Source organism: Tympanuchus pallidicinctus, unplaced genomic scaffold, assembly GCF_026119805.1.
Source record: "Tympanuchus pallidicinctus isolate F22 unplaced genomic scaffold, pur_lepc_1.0 scaffold3, whole genome shotgun sequence".
NCBI lineage: Eukaryota > Metazoa > Chordata > Aves > Galliformes > Phasianidae > Tympanuchus > Tympanuchus pallidicinctus.
In genome coordinates this window covers 14,450,092-14,472,810 of record NW_026294747.1, presented here as the reverse complement: position 1 = coordinate 14,472,810, position 22,719 = coordinate 14,450,092, and the positions used below count along the sequence as shown (strand labels likewise).

At 41.3% G+C, this 22,719-nt stretch overlaps 1 protein-coding gene across 4 annotated transcripts in view; it reads left to right on the top strand.

Moving 5' to 3' along the window:
* Positions 1-706: 706 nt before the first annotated feature.
* Positions 707-22,719, top strand: part of AP2A2 (adaptor related protein complex 2 subunit alpha 2) — a 41,039-nt gene continuing 19,026 nt past the window's right edge. For 2 of the 4 annotated variants that reach the window (XM_052692742.1, XM_052692741.1), the window contains exons 1-3: positions 707-887; positions 14,226-14,294; positions 21,807-21,949. In XM_052692742.1, the coding sequence (XP_052548702.1) occupies positions 821-887; positions 14,226-14,294; positions 21,807-21,949 (279 nt within the window). In that variant the 5' untranslated portion in view covers positions 707-820. The remainder of the gene's footprint in view (positions 888-14,225; positions 14,295-21,806; positions 21,950-22,719) is intronic. The other 2 variants (XM_052692745.1, XM_052692743.1) reach the window with 1 other exon arrangement.

Sequence of the window (22,719 nt, the reverse complement as noted above, 5' to 3'; positions counted from 1 at the left end):
GCTTTAAAATACAGAACGTGAAACCACAGCAACAAACTACCCAGGGAAACAGTGAAATCGGCGGTGTCAGATCAGGGCTGTATGCCTTTCAGGAAGATAGACTGCAGCTAAAGTCTAGTTACTGGTCTCAATTCAGGCAAAAATAAATAAATGAAAACAGAAGGAAAAGGAAAAAATGAAGGCGTAGATGAAAATAAACAGCTTAAAGGATGCAAGGAAAACATTAAATGAGTGATCTCCAGTATTCCTTAATGCTTGTAGAGGTCATTATAATCCATTAAGTACGCTAACCTCTAGCATTACGACTGAACTTCTCAACATATTGTTGTTTAGGCAGACTAGATCAGTTTTGACACCCTCTGAATCTATTTCCAGCTGATGAGATTAAATGCTCTGTGCAGTCCAACCTCTCTGGCTCATTTAAGGAAGTTTAACCTTGAAATGTTTTCCATCCCGAGAGAAGATGTGGGGTGGGACTGCGTTGCTCTGCTTGGTTGTGGCCTCCAGCAGAAACACGTAACGCCCCTGGTCATGAAGAGGCATTACGGCCCAGCGGACGGGAGGATGACCGGGGCCACCGCGGGGACGGCCGAGGGGCTGTGGAGAACAGGGCCGCTGCGGCGCCGCCTCCGCTCGGCAGGGGGCGCCACAGCCTCGCCGGCCGCCGCCCGCGGGGGCGCGGGAGCCACCCCGGCGCATGCGCGCTGCAGAGGCGGCGGCTGCAGCGGCCTGAGGAGCCCCGCGGGGAGAGCGGGCGGTGGCGGCGGCGGTAGTTGCGGTGGTTCGGCGTGTCGCTGGGCGGCCCTGATCGCGCGCCACGATGCCGGCGGTGTCGAAGGGCGATGGGATGCGAGGCCTGGCCGTCTTCATCTCCGATATCCGGAACTGTGAGTGGCGGCCGAGGCGCGGCGGGGCCTGGGCTGGACGGGGCCGGGCCGGCGGCCGCCGTGGGCCGTTGTGCTTCGGGTCGGGGCGTCCACCCCTCATCCGTCTCCCCGGTCACCTCACTGGCGCCCTTCTCTCTCCTCTCCTCCCCTTCCCTTCCCCCTCCGTCGCAGCGAGCCGCTCGCAGCGCGCTCCTCACGAAATGGCGACGCGCCCCGGGGGGCGGCGGGAGATGCGGGGGGGTGGGAGGGGGCGCCGGGACGGGAGGCTTTGCGATGCGGGAGCGGGCGTTGTTGGCGTGTCTGGCGGCGCGTCGGCGCTTCCTTCTCCCCCACGGCTCCGTTTGTCGGGGGAGAGCGAGAGGGGGGCCGATGCCCGTCGTTGGAGCGAGGCCGGGTTGGGTGGGCTCGTGGGGGGCCACGGGGGGCAGCGCGGGTCTGCCGGAGCTGTCAGCGGCTGCCGATGCTCGTTGCGGGAAAAGCGGCAGGCCTCTGCAGGGCCGCGCCGGGCCGGGCCTTGGCTGGCTGTGTTTACGCTTGGCTTAAGCCGCATTTAAAATCCTGGTTTGACGCGGAAGGCGGCTCTTGGGATCTGCTCAATGAAAAAAGGGATGAAGAGGGCTGCCTCCTAAGGGATGGGGATGCGACGTCCTCGCGTAGGGCTCTGGAGGAGGAGGAGGCTGCTGCTTGAAAGGGGGGTGTGAAGGCTGGGTGGTACCTGGCACCCTCCCCTGCCGTGGGAATGGCAGGTGAGAGCAGGTTAATATTAATCTGAGTTAGAGATCTAAGTGTGCAATGTGGCAAGAATTCCCCCGGGAAGGGCTAAGGTCGTTGTGGTTGGCGTGATGAAACGGCTATATGTTTTGTCCACCTGCATGTTTCTGGGCTACTCGAGGCTATTCTAAAAGGATTGGCACCGAGGTTGCATCTTTAAAAGATGAAAGTGGATTTGGAGACTGCTGAGTGTAAGTTATGGTGCTCTGACTGGATTTGTATTGGGGTAACCACAAACTGGCTCGGAGAAGGCTCCAGCTTCAGAGGGCTTTGTGTTGATGACTTTGGAATTATTCCAGGAGTAACAGAAAAGGCTGCAGAGCAAATTCAACCAATGACATGACTCCTCCTAAATGTGCAGTTTCATTTGACTGAATTCAGGTGTTTTGGACTTACAGTCAGTCAGTACAGTAAACAGGAACCTTGTATGTAAAATTCAAGGTCCTGGGTCTTCTTAACAGCAGAGGTTTTGTTGACATTTTCTTCTGAACTGAGTTTCAAGTCCTTTGATATCTTCTATAAGCTGCCTTCTGCACATACGGAACACGTTCATCAGTTCAAGATGATCTCAGTGCTCTTGAGCTTTGGCTGGTTGAACCAGATGTTTCCTGAATATCTACAAGTACACTAATATTGTATGCCAGCTGCATGCGTAGCGTAGTTTCACCTTGTCATAGAATTATGACTGTCACCCTTGTAACTGTTGTTTTGGGATAACTTCTTTAACCTCTTTAGCTAGAAGCACTAAGATTTTTATTCTTCAAGTATCTCTTATGTCTTGCAATTGCTTAAGACTTTCCTCTCATATTCCCTTCTTCTGAATTTCTCTGAAAATAAGACAACAGTCAAGCTCTGGGGTACCTGCCCTACGCTTAAGGACTTGGAATGGCAAGATTGGATGTGGAAGGATGAAACAAATTAACTGCTGATTTCCCCACAGACTTTCCATTTTGTAAGCAGCGCAGGAATGGATGTAACAACTATCTCTGTTCAGTTTGAATAACAAGCCATGCTCACAGTGTCTACAAGAGTAGCAAAGATGTAACTAATTTGTGGAACAAATAAGGTGTTAACCCTTGATCTATTTAAGCATACAAAGATGGTTCTGGATTGTTTTGTCTCTGTCCAGACAGCTATTTGTAGACTGTAATTACCTTTGTGTCTTTCTCATTTTAATAATGAAGAAGGTAACGCATCTTCTAAATCTAAACAGTTGTGAAAGAGCTGATAGATCCCACAAATAGGTGATCTGTGGTAGCTGTCCAATGGCACCTGAATCTTTACTGTTAAGGGAGATTTAAGTGTTGCCAGTTAACCATGGGCTGTTGTATCTAAGATTCCCAAATATATTTAAGAGCGTGGTCTGGAAACTTTGTGCTTTACAAACACTGGTATTGGCTTGAGTTCCATCTTTCCCATTTCAGAGTAGATACTTGTCAAGAACAAAAAGAAACAGCTACTCAGTTAAACAAGATCTTGTGACATGAATTAAGAAAATGTTCCTGTTCTGGATAGGAGGGAAGCTAGACACCAAGTGCAGCTGATAGTTGTACTGATGTGAAAAATACCTGCTGGCAATGTCAATTTTGGTCTTAATTTTCATAGAGTTACAGAATCACCAAGGTTGAAAAAGACCCACAGGATCACCCAGTCCATCCATCCGCCTGTCACCAATAGTTGTCACTAAACCATGTCCCTCGACACAAAATCCAAACACTCCTCGAACACCTCCAGGTTCATGACTCCACCACCTTCCTGGGCAGCCCATTCCATGCCTGACCACTACTCTAGAGAACTGGTATTTCCTAACATCCAGCCTGAATCTCTTCTGGTGCAGCTTGAAGCCATTCCCTCCAGTTCTGTCACTAGATACATGAGAGAAGTGGCTGACCCCCAGCTCTCTACAACCTCCCTTCAGGTAGTTATAGAGAGCAATGAGGTCTCCCCTGAGCCTCCTCTTCTCCAGACTGAACAATCCCAGCTCTTTCAGCCACTCCTCATAAGACTTGTGCTCCAGACCCCTCGCAGAACAATTTTGGCTTCGTTTGATTCATTTATCTCTTTTGTAATACTGCCATGTATGACTGAAGTTTTAATTTGACTTCAGCCCCTTCAGATTACAGCGTAAGACTCTTTCAGAAAGACTTTCCATGGATAGGGAATTTGCATCATATTTATTGCTGAATATTGAAAATGTAGATATATGTGCTAACTGTGCTTAGGTGGATGCAGAGCATGTTTCCAAGGTAACAACATAGGTCTTTTAAGGAATCCTTACATAAATTTTGAGCTTTTCTCTTTAGAAATGCTTAATCACGCATCAACTTTTATTTTTTGGGGCGTTTGTACCTACAGTGTCTGCGGCTCTAAACAACATATCATTCTCTTACAAGTATATTGAATTACTAATCTGGGAGTAATGCCTGTCCATTTTTACAAGTCCATTGCAGTGCTTCAAAAATGATCTTTGACAGCAATTTTTGGTTCTTACAGCTATAGCTGAGTGCAAGTGAATAACAGCTAATGTTGCCTGTCTGTATTGAACAGTTAAAAGTTGTCACTCCCATGTCAGCTAAGCATGTTTCTGGCACCTGAGTTATCTGCTTATCTGATAAACTTCTTAATCTCTATGTTAAATGCTTGTATGACACATGTAACTTTGAATTAAAAATGACTTTCTGTGTGATTTTTTTTAAAAAGTCTGCTTAAACTAGGCTGGCTTCTCAAGTCTGCAGAGCTACTTTTTGTTTGTTTGTTTGAATATGTGTGCTGACTTTTTCAAAATGATACTAGTGCAAGATACGTGAAGGAAAAACATTTCAAGTGATTTTTTAAAGCCTAAGTGTAGGAAGATGACTTGTGTTAGCTCACCAGGGTGTTTGGATTTTTTTTTTTCAGGGCACCTTCTTGTTTCAGGCCGTGTACTTGGCCTATAGAGATCCTGGTGGAGAAAACTGACCTTTTAAGAAAAGTGAAAATAACCTGACAACTTGCTGGTAGATATATGGGCTTTTCTAGAAGCTTAATCAGGTGGATTGTTTTGTAACATATAGGGAATAGTTACAGTAAAAAGGCTTTCTGTGCTTGTCTTACAGAGACCCTGGAGATAAGAAAACCAAGACTGAAAGCTCAACTAAGCACTTAGCTAAGATAATGCAGGTAGTTAGCTCTTATTTAATGTGGTTTGCTGAGAAAATAACGAGACATGGCTGTACTGTAAAACAGACTGTGATGGTTGTGGAGCTCAGAAGCTCTGAATTGTAGTTTAATGGAGCGCCATCCAGACTTAAAAGTTCCAGTTTGGAGAAGCTCTCATTGCTGCCATGATGAAGTGCCTAATGAGCTAAAGCCCATTCGAGATCTCCATGTGATGTGGATACAAGCATATGAAATGCTTATTTTTAGCTGAATTATGTTTATTTTTTCTTGTGCATGTACTAGAAAGGTGATCTTGCTAATGCAAGATGGTGTTTTATGAGCTCTCTTGGCTGTCTTTGCTAATGTAGCAGTTAGACTCATCATCCCAAGTCTGTTTTTCTTGTGAGAATGGCTCTGTGCTGTCTGGTGATAAAGTTTTGTGTCATCTCTCACTCAAGCAATTCATTTGCAACAGCAGCATTATCTGCTATTCACTCTAAAAACTAGCAGAACTCACTTCTTTGTGTGGGTTTTTTCTTTTTTCTTTTTTCAAAATTTTTTGGAGGCTGATAGTGTAGAAATTGATTTCATACTATAATGGAAACTACTACTGGAAACCCCATGCTCCACTGTAGTATCAGGAAGCTGTTTTTTCTTGGGCTGATGAAATGCACCTGTGTAGAGGTAAAAGCTTCTTTTGCCACAGGTCTGTAGAACAAAAGTTTTTTATTTCCCTTGCTTTTGTCAGTAACTGTCTTACCTTTTCAGTGTCACCTTGGAAGTTGAACAGAGTGAAGAAGGATTCCTTTTGTTCTTTTGTACCAAGTTACTGTTCCTTTCTCTTTGGGCTGTATTTTTTTTTTTCCTTAGTTAAAACTTAGCTGATACATTAAACAAGGTTGTATCTCTTCACATAGAAGTTATTTCATTACTTCTTGTTCTTACTGGATGGTAGGAGGGAGAAAGAGCTAGGATCTTTCATGTAGCATCCAACTTCTCCATTAGAGTCACTGGAATAATATACATCTGCTGAATTTGAAATCCTTTGGATAAAGGCTGCCCATCAGGACTAGTAAGAGAAAGTTTAAGGCTGCTGCAGAGAATATGGCGTTGGTCACATCAGTTAATGAGCACATATAGGATTATTTTGCTGAGGTTGCTGAAACAGTCCATTTTAGGTGTGATGGTTAAACTGGGAGACTTTGAATAAGCCTCGCTCTGTTCTTCTGTTTTTTGAACGTGAGCTAAGGTGGAAAAAAGTCCATAGTGACTTGTATTACCTCAGTGCAAATACTGCATTATCCTGCTGAAGGGAGTGTAACTGTATTATATAAAAATGCTGTTCAAGAAAATGGTTACTTAAATACTGATCAGTCAAAGAAGGAGGAAGAACTGCTTTCCATAACAGCCTTATGTTGTACTTCTGCGTTTGCATGTTGTCTTGGCTTGAAGCTTTCTTTTGATAGGAGTCAATGTTGTCTTGCCAACTAAGCTGCCAAATGAATGTTGCAGTTGTCATAAAGTCACTAAGATACAAGCTTTCAGTAGGCTTTCACTTCATATGGGGGAATATCTTAATGCTGGGTGAAAGCCTTAATGCATGACCCTACTACAGAGTGGTTTTCTTAACTTGTGATGCCTGTTTAGCCAAAAAAAAAGCATCCATGTTGAACACTTAGGATGATTAAACTCATGCTGAATTACAGCAACAAGAGCATCTAAACTGTAATGGGATTTGGAAGCTGCCGTTTGTTCTCGTATCCCCTTCCCTTTCCTTACAAGGACAAGGAGTTAATAGATTACAGTAAAGCCTGTGACTTCCTGCTGTTTCACGAAAAGCGTTGTTACAGCGACAAACCAGCAACATAGTGGGGGAAAAAGTAAGTTGTGTGCATATTGTCCACTTAAAGTGCAACATATGAGGAATGTGCACTGGTGGGTTCTTAAACGCAATCAGCGTGTCACTGATCTCTTTGACTGTAGCAATTTATATCTAGTCACAACAGGATGTCCCAAAGCACAACAGTTTTCATCAGTGCCACTCTAGACTTGTTTTTCTGGAGTTTGGAGAGAAAGAAGGGAGAAGAGTCAGACACTTTTTCCCCTGATTGAATGTATCTTGTGGAAGGACAGCATCTATTCACATTTTTCTTTGTATCAGGATTTTATCACTAACTCATTGAGCAAAAAGCTTCTTGTTCTGCAGCCTCAATCAATTTTAGAAAAAGAACTGAAGCCGTACTAACATCTTGCAAAGGTACAGTATTTTTCAGCAGTGTCTTTGGATTAGATGCACAGTGGGTTTGGTCTGTAAGCAGCACAACCAGCATCCTACTTCAGGTGTAGTCCAATGGACCTGTAATTTGCAGCTCACTCATAGAACTTTTGCTAGTTTAGCCCAATGGAGGAATTTATACAGGCTAGCTCACCTAAAGCTAGGCACAGAGCAGACAGACTCCTCCACTGGATTACTGTGTAACCTACCTCCTTTCAGCCCTCTCATCTGCTGTGCTAAATAACCAGCTGTCTCAGTGATTACAGAGGTAGAGGATGGATTTGGTGTTTTATTTCACGATTCTAATTAATTATCAGCATGGGAAATGGCTGATCTGTACTATAGGACTGTAACATGACTGTCCTGCTGGCAGGTAAAAATAATAATAAAAGTATATAATAAAAGTAATAATGTGCTTTAGTGTACATGCAAGTACTTAGGAGCTCTTTCACAAATGCAAGACTACGCGTGCTGATTGATGGTATGTGATTTTCTTTCGTGTATTTGCATGATTTTTGCTGTAGAGGTGCTAGTGTTTGTTTTGATTTTGATCCCCCTCTTTTAACCAATATCTTTCTCTGTCCCCTGGCAGAGCAGAGTTTTAGAATGCTATGCAGTCTTAGCATCGTGCTGGTAACCATTTTTAGCAGTAGGAAAGGCAAGTGGATAATCTGATTGCTTTAAGCTGTCTGAAGTGTGCTTGGACGATGAATGAAGTGAACTTGCTCTCTGCTTGGTCATGGATTCTGCTCTCTTCTGGTGGCGTTATCACTTATGGTAAAGCAGATTGGATTTACCACTTGGACACTAAATAAACCAAGCTTGCTTTCGGCTGTGTTGGCTCCCTAATTCTCCTGACCTGCAGCAGTACAAGGCAGTAGCCAAAATGTGTATACAGCACAGTATACACAGTGCCAAGGAACAGTCTGGAGTTGCTGTCTTTCAGGAGGAATAGCCTTGAACCAAAGTGATGATGAAACTACATCAACATATTTTGCTGTGGATTCTCTACCAATTCACTCACCAGTCACCTTGGATGTTCCAAATGGAGAGGCTAATGAAAACCTAAGATAACAAATACGTTCTGAAGTTTGCAACTAATGACAAGTTTCTAACTCCGTTAAGCTAGCTGACAACTCTGACAGAACTTCAAAAGAACTTGATTTGGGTAAGAACTCTCGTGTTCTTCCTGAACAGATGTTCCTGGCCATTAGAGTTTAAAGTGGAAGAAGCTGCTGCTTTTGGCCCTGGTGGCATTCGTCGTACTGCTTTCCCAGACAGAACAAGACTTGTTGTGTCTTCGAATCCTGTTTGATAATTTAATGTGCACAGACGTGTGCTGCTGGACAAACGGTAGTGCCACAAGTAGAAGCTAGCCTTACTTCTTGCCTTTAAGAAGCAGGACAGAATGCTGTTAGGCTCTTTCTTATGCTAATGAAGCCTCCTACCCAGCATGCTTTATAGCTCTTCACACTAATAATGGCACATCTATAATCACAAGATAGTCAGATGGCCAGAGGGCAATTAAGGCTACCAGGTATAACACAATGTAACAGTTCTAACCAGTGCACTAATTCAAAAGAAATGAATTAGTGAGTGAACTTAATTATGCTGGCTGCTGGCCATAGACAATTCAGAGCCAGGTGAGTTCTGGAAATATTTCAACTTTTTTGAGGTAAATCTTTTGCTGTAAGTGTTGTTGGTACACTTGTCTTTTAATAAAATCTTGCCTGAAGAAGTCTACTCTGTTCGGTGTTTGCGCAAGCTTGTGTAGAATAAGTGCTTCTCTGCTCCTTTGGGAAATAAACGTGTGGACTTGATCAGAAATATACTAAATTCTCCATGTTTGTTTATTTAAAAGCTAACAGCTTGTTACAGCTCTGCCCATGCAGATGCATTTTGTGCATCAGACTTGACTTAAGCTTTTTATAGTTAGTGCAGCAACAAGTTAATCCTGCTGGAGCAGATCACCATTTAAATGAGCCACAAGTAGCCCACTAATTCCAGCCTTGAAGTACTTGCTTAGTCTTGCAGTCCTGCCAAATTAGGATTATAGTGTCTCTAGAATGTTCAGGTGAGCAGACACAACAATCCGTTTCCTGTAACTTTCCTGTTTTTTTCATTCTTCTGTAGATTTTAATGTAAAATCCCAAGCTTAAACACATTGATATTACTAAAGCTTTGACTACTCCCTGGATTGCCAAGAGGTTAAGGGTAGTAGCCTATTCCCCAAGGAGCTGGATAACTTTTGATGTTCAGTAGTCTATCTTTGTCAAACAAGATAGTAATTAAAGATAAGAGTAGAACACAGAATAAGTATACCTTGCCTAATGAAAGCAGTATGCAGTACAGTGGAGTCTGAAGCATGGCAGTCTGCCAGATGTGAACTGCTTGCAGAGTGCCTTGGACCATATTGTGGCCAGATATCTACTTAGGTACTTGTCTTGGAGAAGACTGACAGCAGTCATACTCTGTAAGTACGTGTCTTCTACACAACAACTGGCCAGAATGTACCAACTTGAAGTCACCTCTTTTATTCACTTGCTGTGGCTATTTAACCACAGGCATACTGAGCTAGAAGAAGTCAGGAAGAATGAAAATGAGAAGGATGTGGCCTGGATGTAATCTAGTGTCTTACTTGTTCTACCCATCAGTATATAAATTACATGACCTTTATGAAGTCCCTCGGAATGGAATGGCTTGGCTACAATGTGTCATATTGGAATACAGCTCTGATAGTTTCTTGAAGCTGCTTAACAGCCTGCAAATGAGACAGATGGAATGACTGCCTTTGAAATGAAATGTAAGCCTGTAGTTCTGCAGCATGGTTCTCTTTCAGCTGTCACCAGCAGTGGGCTTATCTTCATTTTTGACCATCCTTGAGGATGCTTCTGTATTTCTTGCTGTGACAGAATCAAACAAGTAGAAATTCTTCAGTGAGTGTTACTGTAGCTGAGTAATAAGGAAAATGTGTTGGTTAAACATGTTTTCTTTAGCTGTGGGAAGGAAGATCCATCTAAAACTGATGCTTAGTTTTCTGTTTTTTTGGTTGTTTTTTTTTTTTCCTTCTACATATAACAAAGAAAAACTGTCAGCCACTGTGAGACTTTATTGTGTTTTGTCAACATTTCATGTGAGCAGTAAGTTAAGTTTGGATAAGATTACTGTGCAATGTAACTGTTGCAGGCTTCTGGCAATTTTACGTTTTTAACGATGTTTCAGCTTAGTTTTAACTCGTGCTGGTGCTGAGAGATCTTTGCCTCACCTTGGGAACGGACAGTAGTGAAATTCATTCATTGGCTTGAGAATTTAAGCCATTTTACTTGAGCTTGAACAGCGCAGGAGGAATTTTGAGGGACAAAAGCATATCTTTTAGTCTTGCTGTTTATCTAACAGCATTGTTGACATTAATAAGCCTGCAGGTGACATTTGGGATAGCTGTTAAAGCAGTAGCTTTAAAAGTATTGTTGTATACATATACATGGCTGTTCTGCGTCTTCTTGCCTCATGCCATAATGGCTCATTCTAGACAAGCCTGCAACAGCCAGTTAAATGAAACTCCTAGGAGATTAAGTAATTTCTTTATTATTTCCAGATACTTTCTGGATGAAATGTGTGTAATAAGGAGACGGTTTAGGACTTAATCATCCAACTTCGGTTTCCAATATGTGGAGTTAAGTTTTTATCACCAGCTGGTTGCTATGGTAGCTGTGTTTTGTCAAGTTCTCGATGAGATTATGTAGTGCATTCAAAATAGAACAGCCTGCAGGAATTACTAAAAACGGGCTGGTTTTAGGTTCGTGTACTGTGCAGATTTATGATTTATGGAGAATCTACAAATTCAAACTGAGTTTGCTGTTTCTGATGGGTCTTCCTGGCAGTGCACTGTTCCAGCTGTGTGCTCAGGGGGTGGGATTTTGTTTTTGTCTTTTGCTGAGACTGCAATCCATTTCTGTCAAAGGATGCTGACTTCACAGATTCCTGAAGTATTTTAGCCTAGCTTCCCCTAATGCTCTGTTATTTCTTAGAACGTAAAGAACTCAATTTATAGCTGTAACCAATACTGCATGAGTATAATGGATAGAGTATAATGGTGCTTCAAAAAGAAAAAGCTTGAATTTCACTTTGGGTTAAGAAAAGCTGAATGAGACGTACATACTTGTCGTGTTTCTTACCTCCCTCTCCATTTCAGACTTCAGGGATTATTGCCACACTTCCTGAGATTGGAGAAACAGTTAATAATATTTGAGAGTAAATATTTAAATGCTTGCAGACATTGCCTAAAGACCCAGAGCGAAGACCTAGCTTCCAAACTTAATGAAATATTCTACTCAAACTAGTGATATCCCAGACTGAAGTATGTTCTCTGACCAGTTTATCTAGATGATGTACAGTGTCCAGCCTCACTGGTAACACTTTAAAATGATGTGCCCCTTTCACTTGGCAGAGAAGATAAATGAATAGTTCTAGAAATTAAAACTTTATCCTCTGATTTTTGTTTTACCAGAGCAGATGAATTGCTGGAAATAAGGAATGTGTTTTCAGGCCTGACAAAGAATACTGATTGAAGACAGTGTAGGGAACTTGGAAAGTTTTAAACTTTTAACATTTACATGAACACTTGTATCCTTTTGGCATATATTTCAGAAGACCGACTTCTGTTTAGTGTTGAATTCCTAAAGCTGACAAGACTCTATGGTGAGAACACCAGCATATCTCCTGCACGTGAACAGGACAAATAATCTACTTCAATTAAGACAAATAAAAAATGTGTGGCAGAAGATACTGTAGGCTTTAGGTTCTATCAGTTATCTATTTATACGGAGAATGGTGCTTCTGCTGTAAAACCTGCTTGTTAGAGGTTGGCCAAGTTGAATTTGAAGAAGACTGCGTGTGTGAAATGTTGGTGAAAACGAGTTAAACTTTGTGATCCAAGCAGATGAGTTCTAAAGAGCGAGGGAAGTGAAGGAAGTGAGCTGTGATCTCTAGCCTTGTCAGCCCGGAAATGAATTGGAGTTTCTAAGCCAAATGAAAAGCTGGAGATATGCCCTGATTTATCTGAAGAACAAGATGCCTTTAGATAGCGAATGCGATTTATGATGCAGAACAGGTACTGTGAATCCTTGAACCCTGAAAAGCTTTACCATGTTAATAACAATAGGTGGACGAGTATGTACAAGTAAGTAGTTTTTCAGGGCTGGGTGTGGGGGAAGATGGTTTTCTTTTAGTTGTGTGCACTGCCTGCCAAGGCGCCCAACACCTCAGTGACTTGAGTCTATCAAACAATGTCAGAGAATGAAAACGTTCACTTTAAGCCCATCTGTAAGCATTTTTGTTCAAATGACAAGGCAAACTTATGTAGTTGCTTTGACTTTGGGCCTAACTTGTTTCTGTTTGTATGGTGCGCTGGTCTTTCTGCATGTATCTTCTTTCTGTGCTCTTGTGGCCATTATTGTAGCTTGTTAGTATAAACCAGTTTTCTGCATGCTATGCAAAAAATGCAAAATGCAGAAGTTGTTTTTTGTTTAGGTGTGGAATCTTACTGGTTGTGTAGGTTTTTGTTGTTGTTGCTCTTGTTTTGTGGGTTTTTTTTAGTCTAAATGAAGAGGTAACAAACTGGAATAATTTATGTTTGATCTGGGATTCCCTCTTTGCTATTGTTAACCTGTCCCGAGTCACTTGTTTCCTCAAATTACTTGATCAGTGTTCATCTGACCCACTGCCAGATCATCTTTGGAATTGTGAAGGAGTGAGAAACAGTTATTGGGTAGCGTGCAAACGTACAGCGTTTAAATGCCATGAGTTATGCTTATGTGGAAGAAAAAGATGAGATTGGAGATACCATAGCGTGCTGGTGCTGCTCTTCAAGCCTTGTCACATATCTTCCCTACACTGACCAGAGTGGTGTGGGGAAAGCGATGTGTGGAACTGGGGCATCCGATCTCCAACAGATAAGGTTGGATCACTTTCCTACAGAGACAGGAAGCTTTTATTCATGGCCTTGTGGCTGAATACCTGTGACAGATGGTAAAGAAAGCTGCCTTTTCCTGCTGCCACTTGAGATGTTGTGGGAACTGCTGAAAAATCTGATTGCATGTGGCTCTGAATCTGCATCTCAACTAGATGTGCAGTTCTGCATTCCTAGAATGGGACTCATTTCCTTCTACCAAACTTCAGCCAATAGAATCCAGTGCCTGAGCTGGATAATTCATTCTGCCACGCTCAATCAGACAGCAGATAACTGACTCAGACTGTTGTAGAATCTCAATCTCCAAAACCTAAAATGCTAACGAGCAATAAATACCTTTGTTTTGGACAGTGCAAGTAGTACTTGAATAAGATTGCACTGCTAAAATTGAAACTGCAGCGTATTTCTTGGTGTATCTAAATTGGGTTAGCTCCTGAAAACCTAGCGCATATCCGTAGAGTCAGGGGTTGATACAAAACATAAACTGTTGAGAATGTTAAGGTGTTAGTCATGTGAGAAACGTGAGTTGCAAATACTGTTTTGTCAGGTGACATCCATGGTGCATATCAGAAGTCTGGTAAACCTAAGCTTATCCCTCCTGCCTGAGGTCTATCAGTCTTTGGAGTACTCATACTGCTTTCTCTACTTTCCTTTTTTAATGTCCTTTAAGGTCATGAAGATTTTCTTTTTGAAGCTGTTTGAGTGACTGTTCAACAGAGAAACAGTGAATTGACTCTTCCCAGAGCAGAGGAGTACCATAATTTGTTTGTTCAGATGACTGTGCTCAGGAAGATTCTTTCTCAAGAGCACTGTCAACCTAGTAATCGAGTTTCTCTTTTTTTTTCCCTCCTCATTTTATTCTAAAAATGTAGGAACTGAGGTATTTATGGAAGTCAATAACAAAGGCATCTCACATTAACTATGTGAGGCTTTCATGCTGTCTAAAGGCTGCAAGTAAAATGTTTTGAAACATGGTTGTGTCGTTACCTTCTTGGACTCTCGTATAAAGCAGTGCTTAAGTTCTCTCTATGGCGCTTGCCTTCAGTCCTAATGCTGCTTTGGGAAGGGAAATAAGAATTGCTCCTGATGTTTGTATGTTCATGCAAAGTGATGGGGTGGGAAGAAACTTGAGGTCAACACAGCTGTTTGAAACACTGTATCCTGATGTCTGTTCTTTTGATTTCAGGCAAAAGCAAAGAAGCAGAGATAAAAAGAATAAATAAAGAACTGGCAAACATTCGGTCAAAATTTAAAGGTAAGTGAACTGACTGTTCTGAACTATACTATTCACTTTTCTCATTACATTTTTGTGTTTTTCTTTTGTACGTTTGGATTTTTTTGTGTGTCAACTGCAGACATAAGCAGAATTCTGGAGTGGGCTGTTAAAATAACTGCTGAAAGTGTTCTCTTAAGTACAGAACTTCCTGACTGTCGTGTGACTCAGCCATAGCAGAAGAAAATGAGCTAGTGTTCACAGGCTTTCTAATGCTTTGCCACCCAGCCATGTGACTGCTCAGCCTGTTTTCTTGCAAAAGGCTGACAGTTAGTTTGAAAAAAAAACATGGGTGGGTGTAATTTTTTTCAGTGAAGCAGAACATATTTAAGCATCCCTCCCACCCCCATCTGCTTAGGAAAGTAATGTATTAAACTCCCTTCTAGAAAAATTCAGATAAAAATGTGTACTTGATGAGGCCATATTGACCACTCCCATAAATAACAGCATCAAAGGTTATTCATATGAAACCAAGTTGTATGCAGTGATGAATTCTATCCTCATTCTGTCCTGAGAGGTGGCAGTTTGCTTCTTAACCAGTGCTGTGACTGTATGCAAATGGTTAAGTTTGTATGTGGATTCAAATCTTAAAGATACTGAGGGATAGTTGAAATTCTTCTGAATGAAATTTCAGCAGAAGTGGCTGTGGTAAACATTCTGTTTGAAGAGATATGGGGCTGTGTGTACCTAGATAAGGCATTGCTGCTGTGAGGTCGTGTGTGGAATCATAGAATGGCCTGGGTTGAAAAGGACCAGAATGCTGATCTAGTTTCAACCCCACTGCTATGTGCAGGGTCACCAACCACCAGACCAGGCTGCCCAGAGTATGGCTTCAGAACTTGCTGGCTTTGGATTAAACCTTTTTACCTTCCTAGTTTATCCTGACCTAGTTTAGCATGTCTATTTCAAATAGTTATTGCGTGAACTACATAAGGATCCGTTGATGTTCTTTTAAGTGGTGCATCTCTTAAGGGTGATGGCAAATTGGTAGGAAGATAAAATAGCAATAAATGTATGTGACTGACTGATTAAACACGTGCACTGACTTCTTGAACTGTTTTTAGCTAAGTTGGGCCACTTTACCTGCAAGACATGCTACCTGTGTCTAATATAAATCTTGTTTGGAGATTAAACCTCTTGGTTAAAATGCTACAATTATGCTTACTTTTAGTGGGTAATAAGGTCAGCCTTGTTGATCATGCAGTTGAAAGTAACAAAACTAAATGTGCTTGCTGCTTAGAGTGAATGAACACAATGTCTGCTGGAATCACTGGAGAGTGGACACAAGTTTAATTCTTGGATTGGATAATGGAAAGCTAAGCTCTGGAGCAGACTGTGCAAAACCTCATATTTATGCCAAAAATCAGACCACCGTCAGTGTCAGATGGGAGCTTTGCTGTGTGAAGGAAGTGAGAAATTATTTAATGGCAGGGGAGATGACTAAATATAAACTTCCTTTTTTTCTGTCTTCCCTAGAAAAGTCACTAAAGTACCTCAGTGATCCTATGATGAAGATTGCTGAATTGGATGAATTGGCCTGAGGGAATGGTGTGGAGCTGCATCAGGGCAGGGTCAGGTTGGGTGCTAGGGAAAGGTTCTTTACTGAGAGGGTGGTTGGGCATGGAACAGGCTGCCTGGGTCTGTGAGCATAGCCCAAAGCTGCCAGAGTTCAAGGAGCATTTGGGCAACACTCTTTAGACCCAGGGTTTGGATTTTGGATGGTCCTGTGTGGAGCCAGGAGCTGGATTAAGTGATCCTCTTGTGTCCCTTTTAATTCAGGAGATTCTGTGATTCTGTGGTGCCTGCTTTGTGTTACGTAGGACAGAAGTCATCTGGTTAATGAATTCTGGGAAAAAGAAAGATGAAGTTCCTGTCAGCCCAATTCTCCAGCTTTTCAAGCTCCCTCTGGATGGCAGCACAACCATTTTGGTGCCACTCCTTCTGGCTCTGTACCCTCTGTAAACTTGCTAAGGGAGTGTTTTGCCCCATCACCCAGCCATCTTAGCAGTATGTATTCAAGGGTGGTAACCTGAATGAAATATGACTTAGCCTTCCCGTTAAATGATCTACATGTATTCATTACTTTGTGGACTTCAGATGTCCTTCAAATGGAAGACAGCAACTTGACATTCTGTGTAGGAAAACAAGACCAGAATGTCAAAATTTGGGTGGGTCTGAGTCTGGACAGCTTGTCAGAGAGTGACTGCTTGCAGCCTTGAGGGCCTGAGGAGGTGATAGCTGCGTATCTTTCTGCTGCAGAAGTTCTGTGTGGACTTCGCAACATGGTTTTCCTTTGCAGATATCCACATAAAAACACACTGAACTGCATAATACACTTTTGTCTTAATTCAACCAAGATCAGTTTAATCCAATTCCTTTTTATATAACACTGATTTATTTTTTTTTAATGTTTGTTAAATAAGACAAGTGTGTAATGGAGTCCCTTAAGGTGGGACACCCCTCTCAATTATGGTGTACATGGGGGCCCTGTGATAATTACGTGGCTGAAGATGCAGCTGTTAGGCCTGGCTGTAAGAAGCAAGCTGGTAGTTATCACAAGCATGCCCTTGCTTGAGCCCAGCATAAGAGGCCGCTGTCAGTCCCTTCCTCTAGACTTCTATGTCCCACATGTTCTATTGCAGTGCCTAGCCCCTCATCTCATGTAGCTAGCAAGATATTGTGAGAATATAAGTATTAATACTCCTTGTCTGTCAAAGGCGTAGCTATTAAGACTGTTGCCCATGTAGTTTGGGCTGAGCTGCTATTTAAAATACCCTCGTGCTTAATGGACTTGGATAAGGTTGTATATGTATGTATGTGCACAGCTTTTCCTGAGTCGATGCAATGTATGTCTTGGTGCTGGGCTTGGATCTGGCTTCTGTGCTGCTTGTTCAGAAGGAATCCAGAGTCTCTGTACTTAAAGTGGCTCTGTCTCTTGTTTCAGCATGAGAAAGCTGAGTTGTTAAGGTCAGTGTGTCCTTGACAGTTGCTTCAAATGCTCCTGCGTTAACTGAGATAAGACACGTGATGTATCAAGAAACTACACCAGTGTAATAAAGCAGAAGTTGTAGGAGTTGTGTGAAGCACAGAAAAAATATTCTGTTTGTTTTGTATTCATATTAAAAGCTGAACTCGTTCCCAGGCTTGAGCCAAACTAGAAGCCTGACTTTTAGAGTATTAGTTTGTTTGTGAAGGAGATCTGCTTTCTTGAGCAAAAAATACCCAGTTTATTGATTTGTTGCTTAATTTTGATCTCTCAAAAATTTGTGTAATGGCAGAACTGTCCAAATATGTATACAGTGTTTCTGTATATGAAGGAGTTGTGTTTTCTGTCTGATTCAGATCTGATATTGAAGCTTAGGTTTGTTTTTTTTTTTGTGGTTACTTAATGAGTTTTGTGTTAGAAGAGTAGCTGTTAGATTTAAGACAATCTGATTATGTAGTAAGTGACTGCACTGACAAAGTGAGTTGTTGGAAGTAAAACCAGAGTTCAAATATCAACTGAACTGTAAGGGTGCTCTAGTGGTAGTGCAGTAGCTAAATACTACTCTCTCATGGATTTGTATGGGTTGTCAGTCACAAATGTTCAGCCTTCTATTCAGAGGGCTTAGGCTGTATCACACAGAAAGACAAATCCTGTCTTAACGTTGAAGTTTAGGTACATTCATAAAAAGCTTTGGTTTTTGGCCTTTAGGCTGTGAGCACATTGTGTGCAGAAACAGGTCACTGTGTAAAGTTACATAGCTGAAGTAATATAGAGAGAAAGCACATTAAAAGCAGGGGAGCACTTAAGGATGTTATCCACTATGTTTTATATAAGCCACTATTGAAGTTCTGGAAGCTAACCTGTTTATGGACTTGGAGATAGCAGTTGACTGCTTGTGGGATTTGACAGAGCTTCCTGCTCTGTCCCCTAGTGAATATCCTACAGGGCTGAACTGCTTTGCAACCTCTCACGCTGGTGGCAGGCTCTGTAGCTGCGTAGCAGGGTATAAAATTGAAAAGCAAATGCTGTGTTTGGACTCACGGTGCGAATCATGGACAGGAGGGAGCTGCTTCAGAGCCAAAAGGTCTTGTTAGGCATTTGTGCCTTCTTTCTGCCATTTCAGATGGCTGCCTGAAAGAAATCTTGCAAACTCAACTGTTCAGAAAAAGCAAGTAGTCTTTGAAATACCCCACTGTGCTCAAAACCTGCTGACGTGTTCTGGATCCTTCCTGTTTCTGCTGACTTGACTTGTAGTACTTACAAATAAATGTACATGGAAGCGTTTAAAAATGGGCTGAGTTGAAAGAAACGATTGTGTATTGCAATAAAGATAACAGAACAGGCAAAACTTCCTTCTGCATTTGTTTTTAGGATGTTTGCTTGGATCTGGGAGGGGCTGTACTATTTTAGCACGTACTTAAGCAGAGATTTGTTAGTAGTGTTTAAAATGGTCTTTGAACTCAGTAAATGCTACTTGTCTGGGAGAGAATCGGATAGTTAACATTTCAGTAAGGATCTGAAGCCAAGTTTTTCTTCAAAACATGTTAAATTTAGATAACAGTAATGAGACCTTTGCAATACTTTTTATTTTAAATGCACAGCTAATCAAAAGGTATTTAAAACAAGGTGAGGGGGTAAAAAAAAGAGTGGAAATAACATGCTATTATTGCTGGGGACTAAAAGCTTTAGAGGAGTGATCTAGTGGTGAGTGCTTGGCTTAATTTGAAGGTTTCCTGTTAATCAGAATCTTTAATTTGCCTGTGCTGTGTGCCAGAAACTGTTGAAAACAGACAATAAGTATTTTTTTTCTTAAGGAGAAGTGTTTCAGGAATCGTTACAGTGGTGTTCCTCAGAAAGAAGCTGCTTTTGCCCTGGCAGTAGGGTGGTAGTGTTGTGAGGCTGGATTGCATGGCATAGTTTCCACCGAAGATGCTTCACATACCCTAAGATGCTGCAAGGTCACTGCTAATCTGCTAAATATTTTGTTGTGAAAACCAAGGCAAGTCTGAGTGTACATTACTTTTATCTCCTCTGCTTTGTGCTCCCTTTTTGATCTCACAAAGTCAACAGCGGTCATTTGGGAAGATGAGAAGAATGAGGTTTGTACCTGTGACTCCTGTGCACTCCTGCTCTTGCAGCTGGGCAGTCTTGCAGGCTCAGGTTTCTCTCACATGTGGTGAAGTAGATGTGAAGCTGCATTCTGACGCCTTCTGTTGTATCTGGATCTCTGAGAGAAGCATCGTGATACTGATGCTTTTAAATCCTGTAGCAAGTCCTCAGTTATGTAGATCTCAGCCACTAGAGGAGCACGGACTAATATGAGTTCAGGGTATTTAGTATCCCCTTCTTTGAACTGTAATAATATCTGACAATTGGATGCAACGTCAACTGTTCTTTTAATCATTTGCCTGGAAACCTTTGGCTTGTTGCTGGTCTGCAGCTTTTCCCTGATTAGCACAAAAATAGTTTCATGGTAAGGCTGCTGCTTGTTCATAAGAGATACACCGCTGTTAAAAAAGCAAACAACCCAAATTCTGTAAGATCAAATGGTGTCTAGGCAATGTAAAGGATATTTTTACTAGGCTATCTGTATTGCAGCTCTAATCATGTGCATACATTTGTTTTCTCTTTTGGAAAACAACTAAATACATGAAAGCTAGGAGTTTCTCTTAAGGAAAAAATACCAGCTTGAAGACTAGAGAGTCAAAACAGAAAGCAGCCCCCAAAACAGTCGTAGTTGCTGCCTGTATGCAGAACCTTGTCTTGTTTGTTTCAATGTTCCAGCGTGGTTTTTCTTGATTCAGTAACACTGTGTGGCTTCAAAGACTGATGTTAGCATTCATTCCATCACAAACTCTAAGGCCAGTTTATAGCAGTGTTAGGTAAGTGTGAAATCTATGGGGGCTGGAGATGCTTGCTATAGGAATTCTAACCTGGCTCTGCACCAGTAGATGAGAAGGAAGAAGGGGGAACTTTATACTAGTGAGACTTTTAAGGCGTTTTTTAATTACATGTTTAGCTGCTTATTACATAAATCTCAAGCAATTTTTGTTATTTTTGTTTGAAGAGTGGAGCTTTTTTGGTAAGGGCAACAACTTGAGCAGATCTTTTTTTAAGCTTCTCGTTATGCAGTGCTATTCTGACTGAACTTGCCCTTCATGAAGGAATGCACATCGATCTGACAGGAGTTATTCTGGGCCCAGAATGCAGAGGCTAAGAAGCTTATGTAGCCTTTTAGGCAGCAGCATCTATCAAAATTTTGCTAACCTGACTAAACTTCAGCACTGCAGCTTGTATGGCTTAGTGTGTGCTCCTTGACTTCCTGATTTAGGACAGGGAGGGAGAGATTTGCAAAAAGCACTTTTTAAAAGGTATCTTCTTTTGGAAAAGCGATAGACTGCCTGATCAGCTGTAAGCATCTGTGCTGTTTCATGTAACTGAATACGGAATAAAATGCTTTAAAAGACCATGCTGACAAGCTTCTAGAATTCAGAGGTACTGCAATGTCAGTCCAGATAGAATCATTCAGGTTGGAAAAGATGACTAAGATCATCTGGTCCAACCATCAAATAAAGATGAAACCTATTTAGAATGTATTTGGTTTCTAAAAATGAAGCACTTGAGAGTGCTTTCATCTTATAAACACTCTTACTAAGGAGACATTCCAGAGGCACAGCAGGAGAATTCAGAGACTAGCTGACAGCATTATTTCATGGCTGTACTTTAAGATATGGGTGATGGCAAGTGGAATTAACACTGGAGTCTTCAGAGTTGGTTTTTCCTTTTCCTTCATATGAATTTCAGATTTCAGTAAATATTTGAATGTTATATGTAAATGCTTTCATTCAGTGACTGCTCCATTTATTGAGTTTCTGCATTTTTCTTCCATTAGGAAGAGATGCAAGCTACCTGCATTCTGTGACTGTTCTGTAACTCTCTTTTCATTTCTTTTTGAAGTCCAAAGGATATTTTACTCAAATTTTCTGATGTGTTGGGGACTGTTGGTGATAACTTTCCTATTTTTAGCACAAATTGATATAAAGATCAGAGTTAAGTATATCTTATGCATTTATTCACTGCTGAGTGAATAAAAGCTCAAATAATAATTTAAATTAATGACTTGCCTTTCAACTGAAACTATAAAAATATTCAGTGATTTACATCTACCTTACACTTGCACGTGAGACAATACTTCTGAGATTATAAAACTCAGCAGCCTGGTAAGTTTTCATTTATTGTTAACTGAATGCCAAGGTTAATGGTGCAAAGACTGCCATCACTTGACTAATAACTGATGCTCAAAGGTTTTCTATTTTATATGGTAATACATGATAAATCAAATGTCAGTCTTCATTACTAGATACAATTATGTCTTGTTACTGTATTTAAGTGTGGTATTAAGTGTAGTACTTAAATGGTACTTGGGTGGAACTCTCTCCCTGGGGAGGAAGAAAAGCTGATATAGAAACAATATAGGTTTAATTGCTTTTCATTTCCCTACTTTCCAGGTGACAAGGCTCTGGATGGTTACAGTAAGAAAAAATATGTCTGCAAGCTGCTTTTCATCTTTCTCCTGGGGCATGACATTGACTTTGGTCATATGGAGGCTGTAAACCTGCTCAGTTCCAATAGATACACAGAAAAACAAATTGTGAGTACTTAAAAGAGAAGGCATTCTGTCTAATATTCTGCCTTAGCTATTTAATCTGTAAGTACTTTCCCCCTCCCTCAAATGAAAGCCTTGTTTGGGATTTAGCAGTGATTTCTAAAATGAAAATACCTTTTTGCACCAAAGATCTTTTATCTCTTACTAGTAAGTGACTCAGATCTTGTATCTTGCACTAGCAAGTAGTGTTTAAGAATATTCCACAAATTATAACAGCTGAAATGTGTACTCTGTGCAACAATGCTGTTTTTCTTTGGTCACTGCCTTGAGTCTTGCATTTAGATAGAGACAGAGACTTCTGAGAAATGTTAGCTCCTGCTAACAGACTATAATGCAAGCACGAGTTGCACTTTAAGTGCTGTGTGGAGGTTAACCATTCATACTTGAAACAGAATAGGCAAGTAACTTAATTTTTGTAATCTCTCCAAACTTTCTTAGATAATGCCTTATTTATCAAGTACCTGATAAGTACGAGTGCCTAAACAATAAGATTCTTCTTTTGCTTCTCATTCACATATTATCCCACTCACTCAGAGTGATCTTTTGGTTACACGCTGAAACAGATTGATCTGCAGACCTTGAGCTTTCTGATAAATAAGGGGGCATCAGACTACTTCATCTGCACTTCATCTTTCTAGCTTTCACTCTAGTGTCTAATTATGTTTCTGCCCACACATTTGATATTGGAGACACTGTGTGTCCCGAAGTATTGCTTGTGGCATTAGCAGAAAACATAGCATGCCAGCTAAAATAAA